Below are 17312 nucleotides of genomic sequence, written 5' to 3' on the forward strand. Positions count from 1 at the left end.
CCTCACTTTTAGACCAAAACCCATTTTAAAGACCAAAAATGCATGCGATAGTGAAGTATTATAGCTGACATGTAGTTGCAAAGTTACTTATATTCAGTAGAATATGTAAATCAGGGGTCACCAACCTTTTTAAGTCCAAGACCCCTGACCTTGGCCTTGATGAAAGGCAAGATCTACCTATAGACTTTTTCATGGCCGATTCCGGGGTTTTTTTACAAGCAAATTGGCCAATTTCGATACCAGCCGCCATTTTCTTCTTCTTTGTCTAAGCAAATTTATTTGTTGTTAATTTGCTCTATAACAGTCCAAACTGGTCTTTAAAAACTGTAGCTTTTATCAATTCATTCATTCAATAAAACTTGTATCGCAATCAACGGGTTGGCGACCACTGATCTAAATAAAGCGTAACCAGATAAATAAACAGAGATACGTACATAATTAAGTATACTTCTGCACATTGCTTAATGCATTGTTCCACACAATACTGTACAAAACAGCCGTTTAACATGCCCAACTTCATATTTTAATAGGAAGAAAGAAAAGACAACTGTGTTCATCAGACCATATCATGGGGTCTTAAGGAAGTTATGGCTATCAGTTATTATCAACTGCACTACTTCTAAACTAATGAAATGTCTTCTATCCTTGATACATGTTAATAGTCTGTGAATGTAATAATATGTAAATGTCTATACGGATTGTTCAAACAAAACACTGTTCACTTTCCACATCTCTGTAAAGTGTTATTATTAAAACTAACTTTAACTGGACAATAACTTTATTCTAGAGCTGCTGTAAAGCCAAAACAATCTGTGCTACTGTAATTTCCTATTATCACTGTAAAGCTGCTTTGAAACAATCTATATTGTTAAAAGCGCTTAATAAATGAAGGTGACTTGACTTATTCTGCATGTGACGTGTCTTTCTTCCGTCGGCAGCGTGTGACCAGTTGTCTTTAGGTGTCGTTGCCATCTTCGGGCCGTCCCACAGCTCCTCATCCAACGCTGTTCAGTCCATCTGCAATGCCCTGGAGGTGCCACACGTACAGGTGCGATGGAAACACCACCCGATGGACAACAGGGACTCGTTTTACGCCAACCTGTACCCGGATTACTCTTCCCTGAGCTACGCTATCTTAGACCTGGTGCAGTTCCTCAAGTGGAAGACGGCCACGGTGGTTTACGACGACAGCACAGGTGAGAGTGAATGTCTTCATGTGGAGAAACTGTGAAGTCCTCAGAGAAGAGACTGTACATCAGTGATAAGAAGCAGGAGACTCTCATAATGCTCCTGTTGCTTCAGGCTTTGATAGCATACAAACAGTTTGAATCAAAGTGATCGAGCAATAACAGGAACGGGGAATGGAAAGAAATTCATCTGAGATTATACATACGTGATATATACATTTATACTACAGGGCTGTTGAATGCTTGATTCTGATTGGTTGAGAACGTTCTAAGGTGTGCAATTATTTTCAGGGAAACGCACGGCTAACGTAGTTCCAGGCAGGTCTTGACCGCATTACAGTTCCATATCACTTCGCGTAGTTAACTGTAATAACGGAAAACAGGATACAATTCATAACAAGAAAAAACATGCAGCCCATGCGCTTGATCTGCAATTTTCGATGTCTAACTTCACAATCAATGGAAACATGCAGTTTAATTTTAATAAACAAAGTATATAGCCCTATATAGTCAATAGAAAATTAAACTGAATAGGCCTATATAAATGAATTGATAGTCCCGCTGCATGGGTTTTCGTAATTATTGCAGATAATAGGCTATAACAAATAAATAATTATTGATAGGCCTATAGCCTACTTGTTAATAGGACTTTGTGTTTAATTTACTACTGTCAATATTAGAAAAAAAAACATGAACAAACTAATTAAAATGAATTGAATTAATTAATAAATAATAACATTGAAGCACATGCCTCTCTCTCTCTCTCTCTAATAACTGCAGTAATAACTGCATAAAGCCGGGGACACACTTATTGTAAGGCCGGTTATGAATGTAATTTGATACTTTGTTATGATTGATGATGGCCAAACGCGCGTTCAGTCTGTGTTTAAAATCTGCTGCAGTCGATGGAAACCGAATGTTTCAGCCAATCGTTAAGTATGTCCAGCATTAGTCTGCTATCAGTGGCTCAAACCTCCGTTACTAACTCTAAAATGACGTTTTGGAATTAGCAACGGAGGCGTGGGATTAGATGCGAAATAAATTAGTCCTACATACAAGAGCGTTTTAATGACAAAAACTTTACAAACGTCTTGAAATACATCATTTGAACAATGTTTCGATGTGTGGTAACTGTAGTATAAGCGGAATAATTGACTTCAGGCCGTTGAATTATTCGCATTACCACCTCGGGTGTGCATTATTTTTCTAATAATTCAACGGGCTGTCGTCAATTATTCCTTACATATATTAGCCCTTGGCATTAATCACATCCAAAATAAAAGTTTGTTTTTATATAATATATGTGTGTGTACTGTGTATAATTATTTTGTATTTATAAATACACACACATGCATGTATATATTTAAGAAATATTTGCTTGTATAAACTGTATATATTTATATATCATTTATATTATATATAAAGATAAATATTATAGATATAAATACAAAAAAAAATCTTAAATATATACATGAATGTGTGTGTATTTATATATACACAGTACACACACACATATATTATTAACACAAAATTTTATTTTGGATGCGATAAATCTTTGCCCAGCACTAATATTATTTTTAATATTCTTGTTATTATTATATTCATTTTAAAAATACAACCAGGAAAGCTATGTCAAATTGATTGTCTGCATTTATAGTATATTTTCTCAGAGCTGTTCCAACGACGGTAGAAGTTTGCTCTAAACATTTAAGCAGTTTTTGTGCTCACATGGGACCGGTTTGAATCTGGCATGTCCCGATGCCTTTTCTTATCTCTCTCCATCCACAGTTCACATGTTTTCTTGCTGATCTATCCTGGTCCAGATCAGCTGGTCGCCTGGGTTTTTCAGGGCTTCTCAAACAAGACCGTCCTGTCTCAGCTGATACCTTCCTCTGTTGCAGGGCTATTATGGTTAACTACAACTTGAACTATTTAAAACAGCTGCAATAAAGTACAATGTAAATTTTAGCTGGAAAATTTAAAGTAAACGGAAATTAAAAATGCTGCCTTGGCAATAAGCTGAAACCAAAACCAAAATAAAACGGAAAAAAAAAGAAACCTAATTAGCAATAAACAATAATATTTTTTTATATAAAAAATAATGACAAAACACATCAGAAAATTATATATTAATTTAATATAAAACTTATATTATATTTTTTATTTTATTTTATTAATTATATTATAAAGCTTTGATGAAAGAAGTTACACATTGCACTGCGTTGTGTTTTAGGTTTAAAGGAAATATCTGTGAACTTATCAGATAATGTCCAGTACCTTTAACAGTTTCTACGTTGTTTTCTTTCTTACTATGTGTTACGAATTTGCGTGGAAGCAAAGGCAGTAGGCGGATCTAAATGCAGCAGTATAGACTTTAATTACAGATACAGACAAGATACTCGTGGTACGCACATTAAAACATACATTCAATAACTGACCACGAACAAAAGAGCAGACAGGATTTAAATACACAGACGGGATGAGGGAACAAGACACAGCTGGGGCAAATCAGAACACCGAGCGGGACCATACAACCTAACAAGACAACACACCTGAAACAAGGGACCTAATAATGACATGACTAGGATAACAGACTACAATTAACAAGGCACAAACTGAATAAAAGACCAAAGACAGAGAAACCACAAACCAGAAACATGACAAAATGAATAAACACCGTAACATTATCCCCCCCTTCCATAAGGCGCGACCCCGCGCCGAATGAACATCAAATAGGGGCGGGAGGGTGGGCGCCCTGGAGGCTGACGAGGGCGTGGCTTGCCCGGAACAGGAAGCCTCCAGGGCGGAGCAGGACGTGACGGCGGCCAGGGCGGAGCAGGACGAGGCGAAGGCCAGGGCGGAGCATGGCGTGGCAAAGGCCAGGGTGGAGCATGGCGTGGCAAAGGCCAGGGCGGAGCACGATGAGATGGTGGCCAGGTCGGAGCAGACTCAGACGAGGATGAGGACCATGTCGTCGTCGTCTCCATGGCCCTCACGGAGTACCTTCTGCCCCCCCCCCAAAAAATACTTGGGGAAATCCTCGGGAGGAACCTCCAGGTGGTAGATGGGTTCCGGGCAGGCCTCCCGGAGCTTGAAGGGCGCAGGCAGGACGAGGCGCAGAGGCGGGGCCGGCAGGGCGAGGCGCAGAGGCGGGGCTTGCAGGGCGAGGCGCAGAGGCGGGGCCGGCAGGGCGAGGCGCAGAGGCGGAGCCGGCAGGGCGAGGCGCAGAGGCGGGGCCGGCAGGGCGAGGAGTCTGGGAACGCCCTCCGTAGCCTGGCGAAGCAAACGAGTCCTCCTCCTCCTTCTGCGACGACGCTTCACTGGGCTTGATTCACTACTGGACGTACTTGACTCGGCAGACTCGCTTGACTCGGCTGACTTGGCACTTGATTCACTTGACTTGGCACTTGATTCACTTGACTTGGCACTTGATTCACGTGACTTGGCACTTGATTCACTTGACTTGGCACTTGATTCACTTGACTTGGCACTTGATTCACTTGACTTGGCACTTGATTCACTTGACTCGGCACTTGATTCACTTGACTCGGCACTTGATTCACTTGACTCGGCACTTGACTCACTTGACTCGGCACTTGACTCGGAACTTGACTCACTTGACTCGGAACTTGACTCACTTGACTCGGAACTTGACTCACTTGACTCGGAACTTGACTCGGAACTTGACTCGGAACTTGACTCGGAACTTGACTCGGAACTTGACTCGGAACTTGACTCACTTGACTCGGAACTTGACTCACTTGACTCGGAACTTGACTCGGAACTTGACTCGGAACTTGACTCACTTGACTCGGAACTTGACTCGGAACTTGACTCGGAACTTGATTCACTTGACTCGGAACTTGACTCGGAACTTGATTCACTTGACCCGGCGGCGCTTGACTCACTTGACTCGGCGGCGCTTGACTCACTTGACTCGGCGGCACTTGACTCACTTGACTCGGCGGCACTTGACTCGGCGGCAATTGACTCGCTTGACTCGGGAAGCGCGGTCTCACTTGACTCGGCGGCACTTGACTCACTTGACTCGGGTTCGTCGAGGCTGAAGCGACGTGCGGGTTCGGAAGACAGAAGCTCAGCCTCAGGCATGTCGATCTCGGCAGGAAGAAGCTCAGGCATGTCGGTCTCGGCAGGAAGAAGCTCAGGCATGTCGTGGAAAGCGGGCTCGACTCGGTTCACGTGAAGCGCAGGCTCGTGGAGCGTGGTCTCGGCTGAGCAGCTGAAGTGAAGCGCGGGCGCGACCGGGCTGACGTTAAGCGCAGGCTCTCGCAGCTTCTCCTCCACGCCCACAGTAAACGGGGAACCGCTCCACAACAGGGCCAGGTCAACGTACCATTCTAAAGATCCGTGTGGACCAGGTTCGGGCATCAGAGACCGGAGTGGTTCCGATAATCCTCCGCGGAAGAAGATCTTCAAGCCGTGGGTGTTCATTTGCGCGAGATATGCCAGCTCGAGGAATTCTGCGACATAATCCTCGATGGCGCGATTCTCCTGGTGAAGACGGAGGATCTGGACATCAGGACTCCAGGTAGGCATGGCTGCTAGATCCTAGGGGGTCAGTTATTCTGTTACGAATTTGCGTGGAAGCAAAGGCAGTAGGCGGATCTAAATGCAGCAGTATAGACTTTAATTACAGATACAGACAAGATACTCGTGGTACGCACATTAAAACATACATTCAATAACTGACCACGAACAAAAGAGCAGACAGGATTTAAATACACAGACGGGATGAGGGAACAAGACACAGCTGGGGCAAATCAGAACACCGAGCGGGACCATACAACCTAACAAGACAACACACCTGAAACAAGGGACCTAATAATGACATGACTAGGATAACAGACTACAATTAACAAGGCACAAACTGAATAAAAGACCAAAGACAGAGAAACCACAAACCAGAAACATGACAAAATGAATAAACACCGTAACACTATGTACATATAGATATAGGCCAAACAAAATGACCGAAACATTTACTTTGACTTAATATTTACACTGGTCAGTGTACAATTCACTCAATAATTTAAAAACTGAAATAATCGTAAAAAAAAAAAAAGGTAAAACTTTACAATAAGGTTCCATTTATTAACATTAAATGCTTTGGTAACATTTTATAATAATTTTCAGTTATAAGCCATGTATAAGTTATTAATTAAGGATCAACCAATCACTTACAAAACACAGATATTATCCAACAATTTTATACAACATCCATATTTCAATGATTTATAAGTGATTAAAAATAGAACATCTAATAACTAATTAACTATCTTACAACACATTTGTAAATCATTAGCATATCACTTTTGGATCATTTATGAATGTTTAGTCATGTTTTGTAAATGATTAGTTAATAATAATAACTTATAAATGACTTAACTATAACTGAATGAATAGAATAACTGAACGTTCTTATAGTGTTACCTATATTTGTGTTAATTAAAGTTAACGGTAACACTTTATTTCGATAGTCCACTTTAGACATACTACTAACTATAAGTAACTTTGCAGCTACATGCCAACTAACTGTCATTAGAGTATTAGTAGACTTTCTGCTTAATATCGGCTAACACTTTATTTTGTTGGTCCCCCAACAGATATTCTACTGACTATAAGTAACTTTACAACTACAAGTCAATTTATTCTACTAACCCGAACCCTAAAACCTAACCATAACCTACCAGTCTACTAATACTCTAATGAGAGTTAGTTGACATGTAATTATAAAGTTACTTAAAGTTATAAGAATGTCTAAAGTGAACCATCGAATTACAGTGGAACCAAGTTAAACTGTAACAAATTTGTCTGTTAATGCTAGTCAATGCATTAACTAATGTGGTACCTTATTGTAAAAGTGTATTATGCATTTAGAAGTCCAAGCAGACACAGCTCAATAAGTCAAAAAATTCAAATCATTTGAAATATTACCAAATATTGTTGATTTCAGTATGATTGACCATGTTTTGCAAGCTAGTTATCATGTGTAATCCTGCTTGACCACCCAGGGCTGGTTCGAGCTGCTTCTATTGACTCGACTCTTGTTGTGCAGGTTTGATCAGACTCCAGGAGTTAATCATGGCCCCGTCCAGGTATAACATCCGACTGAAGATCCGGCAGCTCCCGCTGGACACGGTGGACACCAGACCTCTGCTCAAAGAGATGAAGAGGAGCAGAGAGTTTCGCATCATCTTCGACTGCAGCCACATAATGGCTGCCCAGATCCTCAAGCAAGTGAGTCCACACTCATATCCCACGATCTGATGATGTCTCTCACCACTCAAGCCAGTTTGAAGCTTCAGTCCAGGTCCAGAGAACGTTTTAAATTAAATATGCTATATGCTTTTGCTGGAGGCAGAATGGAGATTAAACTCCACATACGTGTGAACATCTACTGATGAACTATTCCCTCAGCTGTCCTTTTTGTTGTTGAAATGTTATTGCAAAAACAGGATATTAAACTAAGTGGCATTTTTAAGCAATTAGGTTTTTATTTTATTGTTTTGCACCCTTAAGAAAGGTCTACGGGAGTGCTTGACTGTGGATTTACACATGTTTTCATTTACAGGGATACATCCACTGGTATTTTTTTTGTATTTTGTATCTCTTCCAGAGCACCCATAGTGTTTTTTAAGTGACGTTTGCAAAAAGAAAGATACCACAAGCTTACATTTGAAATTAGGATAAAACAATATATTCGTTGTTGAAAACGAAGAGTACAGTGCAAGTATTTAGTGGCGTGGTTGTAAGCTGCGATAGCTCGAGCATCATGTGTTTGAAGACGCCATTTGCTTTGATGTTTCTTAGAGAGACACACATCAAATGTTTGTCAGGCAACTAAAGTGTTTCTTAGTTTTGCGTACATGAAGTCTATAGCAGCACAATGAACTGTATGGTAAAGTGTTGTGAAAGCCCAAAGTACACTTAGTTTTTTACAAACTGCTTGGTTTATGTGTACAGCTAACATCATATCCTTTAAAATAATGTGTTTGAAGTCGAAATTATGAGATAGTAAGTCATAATGAGATAAACAAGTAAAAACTAATATATATAATTATGAGACATAAAGATAAAATTGTGGCAAGTCAGAATTAGAAGATAGAGTCAACTATGACAGTCAAAATGATGACATAAATATCATAATTATTACTATTTTTATTATTAATAGAATGTCATAATTTTGACTTAGTATCTCATAATTTCAGCTTTTTATCTCATAATTACTACTAAGTGTAGTAAATGTTGACATTTTCGCTTAATTATGACTTAACTCATAATTTCAGATTTCTATCTCATAATTATTACTTTGAATCTCATAATCTTGACTTTTCATCTCATAATTATTACTGTCATATGACCTTTTGTCAAAATATGACTTAATATATCACAACTCCAATGTTTTTATATCATAATTATTACTTAGAATATCATAATTTTGACTTTTCCCCTCATATTTATGACAGTATCTCACAATTTGAGCTTTTTATCTTATAATTATAATTTAGTACTAATTTTGAGAAAAAAGTCAACATGTGACACACTTAGTATCTCATAATTGTAACTTTTCATCTCACAATTATTACTTACAATGTCATATTTTTTCTTTTTTTCTCAAAATTATGACAGCATCTCATAATCTCAACTTTTTATGTCATAATTCTTTTGTTGCAGAAATGGGCTTATATAGAGTACAGAGTATGAGTGGTTAGAAAAAAAACAGGCAATTGAAGTGTCTAAATACTTTGTGGGGCCGTCATATAAACACTATTTCTTATCTTTATCAGCCTGAAATATAAATACATTAAGCAAACACCAGGATGTCGAGTAAGAAACTTAAACAGTGAAGTCTTGAAAGAAATCAGTATTTTTATGCAGTATGTAGATTTAGGTGGGGCGTTCACAAAGTTGTCGTTGCAACACAATAAAAGCTTGTCTGACTCCATGGCGTCTGCTCTGGAGAGTGTTTACCGCGGGTCAAACGGGTCCAAGCAGCACTTTTTTCAGTTTCTCAAGATGTTATGTTGCGCTTCGTTTCATTCAGCTTTGACGCCCCTGCATATTTCTTCCAGGTTTAACTGTAGGCTGTATTATTTCGCGTTTGGTCATATGAAAAAGTTGTGTGATTCTCTGTGTCCCGAGTCCTGTTAATAAGCTTATTGGTGCGGTCACCTGTCTGAAACCTGTCTGAGGCTTGTTCTTCTCTGTCAGCTTCTCCTGAACTTCTGTCGCGCATGTTCTCCCCCTCAGGCCAGAGAGAAAGTGGAAATACAATCGCACACAGAGTCTGTCTGAGACGTCTGTGGGCTAAATCCCAGGAGTCTTTAAAAGGCGGTGTGTGTGTGTGTGTGTGTGTGTGTGTGTGTGTGTGTGTGTGTGTGTGTGTGTGTGTGTGTGTGTGTGTGTGTGTGTGTGTGTGTGTGTGTGTGTGTGTGAGGGACTGGGAAATATAGGAAGTACAGGCACAGACATAGAAGGGGTTTATTTCTGCAGCCCATTGTAAGAAATGAAACAGTTTCTGACTTTTCCACAAACTTGAGTGATTCCGGTTTAGAAGAGGGAAAGAGTTCAGCTTAACCTTGGGTTTTCCTCATGGCAGATTGCATAATTAAAGCAGACATATGAACACCAAGGGAAAAGTGAGCATTTGTATCAACATGTATTGAGAGGAGCTGTGACCAATAGGCCTATATAAAACATCATTAGAGCCCTATGATTTCCACGATGCAGAAGCATTCATAAAAATGGAATTGATTGTATAATATAGTTTGGACAAATTTGCATGAATACATAAAGAGAAGCCTGTACATTTACTCAAATGGTGATATGGATTAGTGTCTTTGCAAAAAGAAATGCAGTCTCGAGTCAGTTCTGCGTGTTCGTCTACTACACATTCACAATCTCGTGGTGTTTTCAGCGTCTGCCGGTGAAGACGTGAAGTTCATCTTCAGTCTCACGAGCATTTCATCATTTTATTTGATAAAACTGTCACCAGATGCACTGATAAACTCAAAGGGCTTCACTACAAACCACCGAAATATAAGTTTGGTTTGACTTGAAGAATTTATAACAGAAATGCATTACTATTGTAAAGTAGAATGCACTTTGCAAAGATAATTAAAATATGTTTTTTTAAGGATATCACACAATATCACTCAAAATTTCATCCATCATATGGCAGTGTTATTCTAAAAAATGTATTTATGAATTCAATTCATTACACATACTTTTTTTTTTTTTGATTATTCAAATTTTATTAAACCATTAAAATGGAATCCAGAAAAATAAAAACTGAAAACATGGAATTTGGGTAAAAAAATAAAACGAAATTTGGGGGGGAAATCAAATGGATTTGATAGGTCCCTACAGGAAAAACAATAATATTTCTCATCTTCATGTCATTTCTAAACTCCATGTGTTATTTCCATTGAATGTCCTCATTCACTTTAATTGTATGCAGAAGATAAATATTCTACATCTTTTGTGTTTAACATATTTGGAAGAGCACAAGGGTGACAGAATTTTTTTGGTGATCTTTTTGGCATTTGGGGGAAGTGTACCTTAACTGTAAAAAAAGTAATAACAACATATGGTTTTTACATTATCTTAACTCATCAAAATAAGTTAAGCATTTCTCAACTTTTTCAAGTTTATTATAATTAAACTTATTTTTTTAAGACAGTTTAATGTAATTGAAATTGAAATTACTTAAACGTTCAAGTTTATTATACTTAAAAAAATAAGCAACTTTTTTTTCCAGTGTTGAAGGGCCTTTAGCACCATCAGAAGCTGTAGCGTGTAATAGAAACACATGTTGGGAGACGTCGATAGATCAACAGAGTTGAGCAGTTCTTTATAGTTCCGCTATTCTGATTCAATCTCATTTGTTGTACATTGTTTGTGTTGGCTGCCACAATGATTGCAAATTACTCTGACATGACATAGTGACCTTTTTCTTTTTCTTTCTCTTCCTCCAGGCCCAGATGATGGGGATGATGACTGAGTACTATCACTACATCTTCACCACTCTGGTAATGTACCGCTGTACTAACAGCAAATTGAATGTCATTTGTTCCTGTGTTGCTCCCACTTTATTTTTTGATGGATGGCTTTTAATTGCAGATGAGCTTTGGATCCAGTCTGTAATATCAATTTCACTTGACAAAACAGCCTTAATGGAGTTTCCTCCACCCCGGTGTAAACATTAGCCCTTCCCTCAAGCTCAAATCAACAAAACGTCTTTGAAAAGCCTCTACAAAGGCAACAAAGTGATTGACAATTGTGTGCTACCTCTGGATTCTGACGCTCATGGAGTTTCAATTGATGTTCATGACGTTTATATTAAAACAATCACAAACTGTTTTCAGAGAAATCCTTGTGGAAATGCCAACACAACCTCACATGAACATGTTTCGGCGCAGTTTTTTAAAACATAGTGAGCTGCTTCACAAAGGCAGCATTGAACCTCAGAAATTAGATATTCAAACATATTCAGAAATGAGAATGAGTGTTATTTTGGTGTTTTTTGTTTTATATACATAATATTATGGAAATCATTAATAATTTTAATTTGCTTTCATTTTTATATTTTCAACCTTCATTGTAAGTTTTAGATTTGTAAAATTAAAAAAAAAAATCTATGTAACTAATTCATTTGAATGAACATTAACACTATGAAAACTAATACATTATTTGTTTTTCATTAGATTATTACGACAATGAAAAATAATTTGTTTTTAATTGATCACTGGAAAATACAAATGAATGAAATGAAAGCTTTGAATTTGTTCATATATTTGGCTAGCATTTCTTTACATAAAGTAAAAAAAGTCTTGTTCACACAAAATGCAAATGGTCATAGAAGTTATTCAAAGCATAAATAGAAATAAAATGTACACTGCATAATACATATTCATTACCTAATATGTGTGTACTAAAGGTAAAATATTTAAGCAATAGTGAGCAAAGTTTGTGAAAATGGCTTTTGGCTTATTAGCATACATAGCGGCTGCAAAAAAGATACATCAAATGTTCAAAAACCAAATCAGTCCCATATATGCCTTTTTTATGCTGAAAATACACAATCAAATTATGCATTCAGATCTAATGGTGCACAATTTTTGAGCCAAGTAGATTTTATATGCAACTTCAACAAACAAAAAAATAAATAAATAAATAAGTATTTGTATTTTTGATAATAATTTGCACATTAATTGTTGGTAAAACATGTTTGATGCTGTAGCAGAAATCACCATTATTTATTTATTTATTTATTTATTTTTACATATTTTTATCATGTTTTCTAATGAGCAACGGAGGCTTAGACACATGTCTTGAACTAGCGATGGAATATCTTTTTTTTCTGAATCCCTGGTGTAAGAAAGTAACTCAACAATTCACACATGAGTGTTTTTGGGACAGTACTTAGATTTTCTTTACCTCTTTACATTTTTGTGTAACCATAATAATCACACTATGATCATGACACTCTTCCTGGTGTGATATTGAGTATGGATTTGAACCCAGGTTTGTTCTGTGTTCATGCCGTGTCCATCTAGATGAACAACACTATCCTGTGGAAATGAAAACTGATTTTATTGTTGCTATTTTATCATTCCTGACAAAATTATTAATTCTGATTCACATGATCTAGTAAATCAAGAAGAGTCAACAGTGATTAATTCATCTATAAAGTCACTCCAGTCAATGTTTGACTGTAACAGCGTTTCATCAGTTCACTTTAGGAGTAGTTCACTTCAGAATTAAAATGTCCTGATAATTTACTCTCCCAACATCATCCAAGATGTTCATGTCTTTCTTTCTTCAGTCGGAAAGAAATGAAGGTTTTTGAGGAAAACACTCCAGGATTTTCTCCATATAGTGACTTCAATGGAGTCCAACGGGTCGAAGGTCCAAATGTGAGTTTCAGTGCAGCTTCAAAGTCTCGACACGATCCAGCCGAGGAATAAGAGTCTGATCTAGACAAACCAAAAAAAAAACATTTATATACTTTTATACCACAAATGCTCATCTTGCACGAGCTGTGATGCGACACACATTACATCATCACGTCACGCGTGATGTATGCAAAAGTACCGACCTAGTGTTTACAAAGCAAACGTGCAAAGACTAAGTCAAATGCCATTTGCAAATAAAAAAATAAAAGGTAAACAATGATGTCGGATGATTTTGAAATTGGAGGAGAAAATGAGACCTACCCTTCATTTTTGAACCGGAACATGCGTGACCTTTCAACATGATTACGTAATGTGTGGTGCATCACCTGCTAGTGCAAAACGAGCATTAAAAAAGCGGTTAAAAAGTATATATATATATATATATATATATATATATATATTTATAAACTGGCGGATGGTTCGTCTAGATCAGACTCTTATTCCTCGGCTGGATCGTGTCGAGACTTTGAAGCTGCACTGAAACTCACGTTTGGACCTTCGACCCGTTGGACTCATCGACTGTAAAAAAAGATGGACGACACCCTTCGCTTTCTTCCATTGGCGAGAAGTGAAGCCACCAGTGTCCTGATATGGCGCTGACATCTTGGGACTTGAGTCTGTGCAGTTGCGATTTCGGGATCAGATCTGCACAGTACTGAGCAGGATGTAAAGCCGTGAAATCAACGTCCCGCTCTCACGCTCGCTGAATCAGTCGCAAGCACACGCCCTGCACTTTTTATAAGTGGCCCGTCTGCTCCGTTCTGCTCCAATGTTGATGTCTGCTGACTGCAGTACCTCGTTAATATAAGGTAAATACAAGTACTAACCACATAGTCTTATTTAAAAAGTAACACATTAATATATCCTATAGTTTAGGAAATATTAATTTTACATATACTGTAAAATACGAGTAGCCTACTCATATTACTGCAATTAAACAACTATCACAATTTGGTGGACAGCTAAATCAACTTCATATTTAGCTCATGTAGTCTGTATTAGCTCGGTTAGCATCCTATAATTTATTAATTTATTTGGCATGCCCAAAAAAACTCAAAGATTGATCGGACATGGCAGATCGGTTAGCACATTCTACTGCAGAACAACCCATCATGTCGGAAATTTAGATATTACATTTAAAGCTCCAATCTCCTCAGTCCTCCAAAGATCCCGAAAAAAAGTTTGTTGTTGCTTCAGTGACTACTTCGCTAAGAGAACCTGTCAATCACAGCTGTCAATCATGACGCCGCAGCGCCGTTTTCTATAGCATCACGTAACTAACTAAAAACAAACTTATTCTGAAAACAAACACTTGAAATTACATCAGCGTGATAACAACTACAGTAAATGACAGAAGCTATCTTTGGAAAAAAGATATGTGCAGTGTAATTGAATTGTTTAGTTGGTCTCACGTCCCGTTGAATAACATGGGGAGGCGGGGTTTATGAGCTATACTAGAACCGGTCACCGGGGGGCGATCGAGAAGCTTTAGCTTCACTTTTCAGGGCTTGTGCGGAACGCTTGGTTGGACCCCATTGAAGTCACTATATGGAGAAAATCCTGGAGTGTTTTCCTCAAAAACCTTAATTTCTTTTCGACTTAAGAAAGAAAGACATGAACATCTTGGATGACGCGAGTGTGAGTAAATTATCAGGAAATTTTAATTCTGAAGTGAACCAATCCTTTAAGCAGATGTGATGCTCGATGCAAGACTCCAGCAACAAGCAATTCTTCTGTCCACACTGAAAGCAAAAATGCCTCCCGATGCATATATTATTCTCTCTTTTTGCACCTCTCAACACAATGAACAGCTGAAGAGCATAACAAAGAAAACTTTTTTTTATGGCTTTATTGGATAGGACAGCAGAGATTTTGGCAAAAAACATGTGGAACGGGATCTGCAAAGGACGCAAAACTGGGAATCGAACTCGGGTTGTTGTAGGCACAGTTGCGCTATATGTCGATGCTAACCACGAGGCTATCGGCGCTGACAGGAACATGACATATTTGTCACATTATTGAATATTTCTCAAGTTCAATCAATCAAACTGTGTTTACTATAAGGGGAGTTGCCCAGTGTGTTCTGGTTTTGCCGAACAATGATGCTTGCTAAGACTCCATCATATGAGACATAATAAACCGAACAATGCGGTTATTCACATAATTATATATTTTTTTACAATAATCCAATTAGAATTCGGCTACATTCAAAGCATTTGAGCATCAATCATGGCTTATACACTAATGCTGCATTGATAGAGTAAAACATTAAAATAGAACCCATTAAAACAGACTTCGATTTACATTCAAGCAGAAATCTTTTGTGTTATAGCTCAAAAAGTGCTGTTTCTTGGGGCAAGCGTTTTCCCGCATGTGCTTTTCCTGCTCTTCTTCCAGCAGCTCCAGCCCCACAGGGTGTTAATGAAATAGTCTATTATGTTCTACTACATCTCTTTTCCGCCCCCACCTTCCCAACATGTTTGGCAATACGTAATATGGTACAAGAAACGGAGCGACTGTTCTCAGATTAACACTCCAGACACTAGCATGCGTACAGTGTGGGTGTGTGTTAGCATTGTTCTAGAGCGTTAATTAGCCTCAGCACATTACAGGACGTCCTTTCAATGAACATGGTCTTGCTCATTTTGCCATTCATTCTCAGCTTTACAGAACCCTGTGTTAGATGGTCGGGCCTTCCTGCTATCGCTTTGACCTCAGACGAAAAGATCTTGATTAATTTACACTTAATCTTAATGCTATTTTCCACACCAGCAATTTAATTTTCAGACTATTTCATCCAACGTCATTGCTTCGAGAATGTGAAATTCGGGTTCTTTTGTGAAGAATCCACACTGTTAAAAATCATTGAATGCCCAGACACAGTAATGCATTTCAGTGTCAGGTCGGCATTAAGAGCGGTGTGAAGTGTTTACGGTTCAATTGGCTGGATGGGAGCAATGAAGACAGGATTACAGAGGAAATAACTGTTTCAATCAGCTATTTTGGGGATGACTCCTGGCTCACTGTCTATGATATCACACACGCTGGCAAAGAGGTGTATGTCCTACTATGCTTCATCTGGATGTACCCAGGCGGCCTGGAAAAGCATGGTTTTATCCTTAATCTCTTTTATTTTTGCTCTGTCTATCTTCTTTTCACCCTCCCTCTCTATCTCCTGCTTTTATTAAGGGACAAAGAGACAAGAAGCCTTTCGCCCAGCAACAATGAAGCTCGATTCAGGACGGTTAAATTATATCTTTTCTCTCTCTCGCTCTTCCTTTAGGATCTCATGGCCATAAACCTGGAGCCATACCGCTTCTGTGGCGTCAATATGACCGGCTTCCGCATCCTAAACGTGGAAAATCCTCAGGTTGCCACTATTGTGGAGAAGTGGTCCCTTGAGAAGCAGATTCCCCCCAAACCAGACTCCGGTCTCCTGGAAGGGATCATGACGGTATGCTTCCATTTTCTCCCTGAATGTCACTGCCAGCTAACCACAAAATAAATGCCAAAAAAAAACAATGACACAAAAGCTTGGAATAGGTTCCACTTTCACTAGGCGCGTTTCCATTACAGATTTGCACAAAACTTTTGTGATTTTTTTCCAAATGTCGACAAAAAACTATTACGAAATGACGGTGTTTCCATTAACCGATGTTATACGACTAAAAATGTATTTTTTCTCTTGCGATAAGTCATACCAAAAATCATGGCGACGGACGTTGGTAGGATTATGTATATCCCAGCCACCGCACTGGCCATTATTATTAATCGAAGGAGACGTGTGTGTGTTATCCAATCATTAATGACCAGGAAATACCCTTATACTTGAGAGCAACACATATGAGGTGTTTCTGGGTGTTTCTCCCTCATATCTGCTTCGAGGTCTTGATTGTGGCATTTTATTGATTGTGGTTTAGAATCCAGTATTCCTCTAATTCTTTTGTCTTTTATGTATTAAATAACTTTGTCTCGTATTCTGTCCAAACATACTGCATCATCTACGTCAGGTGACTGTAAATGCGCAAAAACTGTTCCATATGCGAGCGTAAAAACTTTTTTGCGATAAATGGGATTTTTTGCGAAATTTCCGTGTTTCCATTGCGCGTATTTTCAAATTGCAATTTCAATTTGCGCAATTTGAAGG

General features: G+C 38.5%; 1 protein-coding gene across 1 annotated transcript in view; it reads left to right on the forward strand.

The window, feature by feature from the left end:
- Nucleotides 1–17312, forward strand: part of grik3 (glutamate ionotropic receptor kainate type subunit 3) — a 182253-nt gene that overhangs the window by 81055 nt on the left and 83886 nt on the right. Inside the window, exons 3-6 of the mRNA XM_077205783.1 lie at nt 939–1196; nt 7264–7445; nt 11186–11239; nt 16449–16619. Of these exons, the coding sequence (XP_077061898.1) occupies nt 939–1196; nt 7264–7445; nt 11186–11239; nt 16449–16619 (665 nt within the window). The remainder of the gene's footprint in view (nt 1–938; nt 1197–7263; nt 7446–11185; nt 11240–16448; nt 16620–17312) is intronic.

Source organism: Siphateles boraxobius, unplaced genomic scaffold (assembly GCF_051911475.1).
Source record: "Siphateles boraxobius isolate OS27281-9 unplaced genomic scaffold, OSU_SipBor_1 12, whole genome shotgun sequence".
NCBI classification, from domain to species: domain Eukaryota; kingdom Metazoa; phylum Chordata; class Actinopteri; order Cypriniformes; family Leuciscidae; genus Siphateles; species Siphateles boraxobius.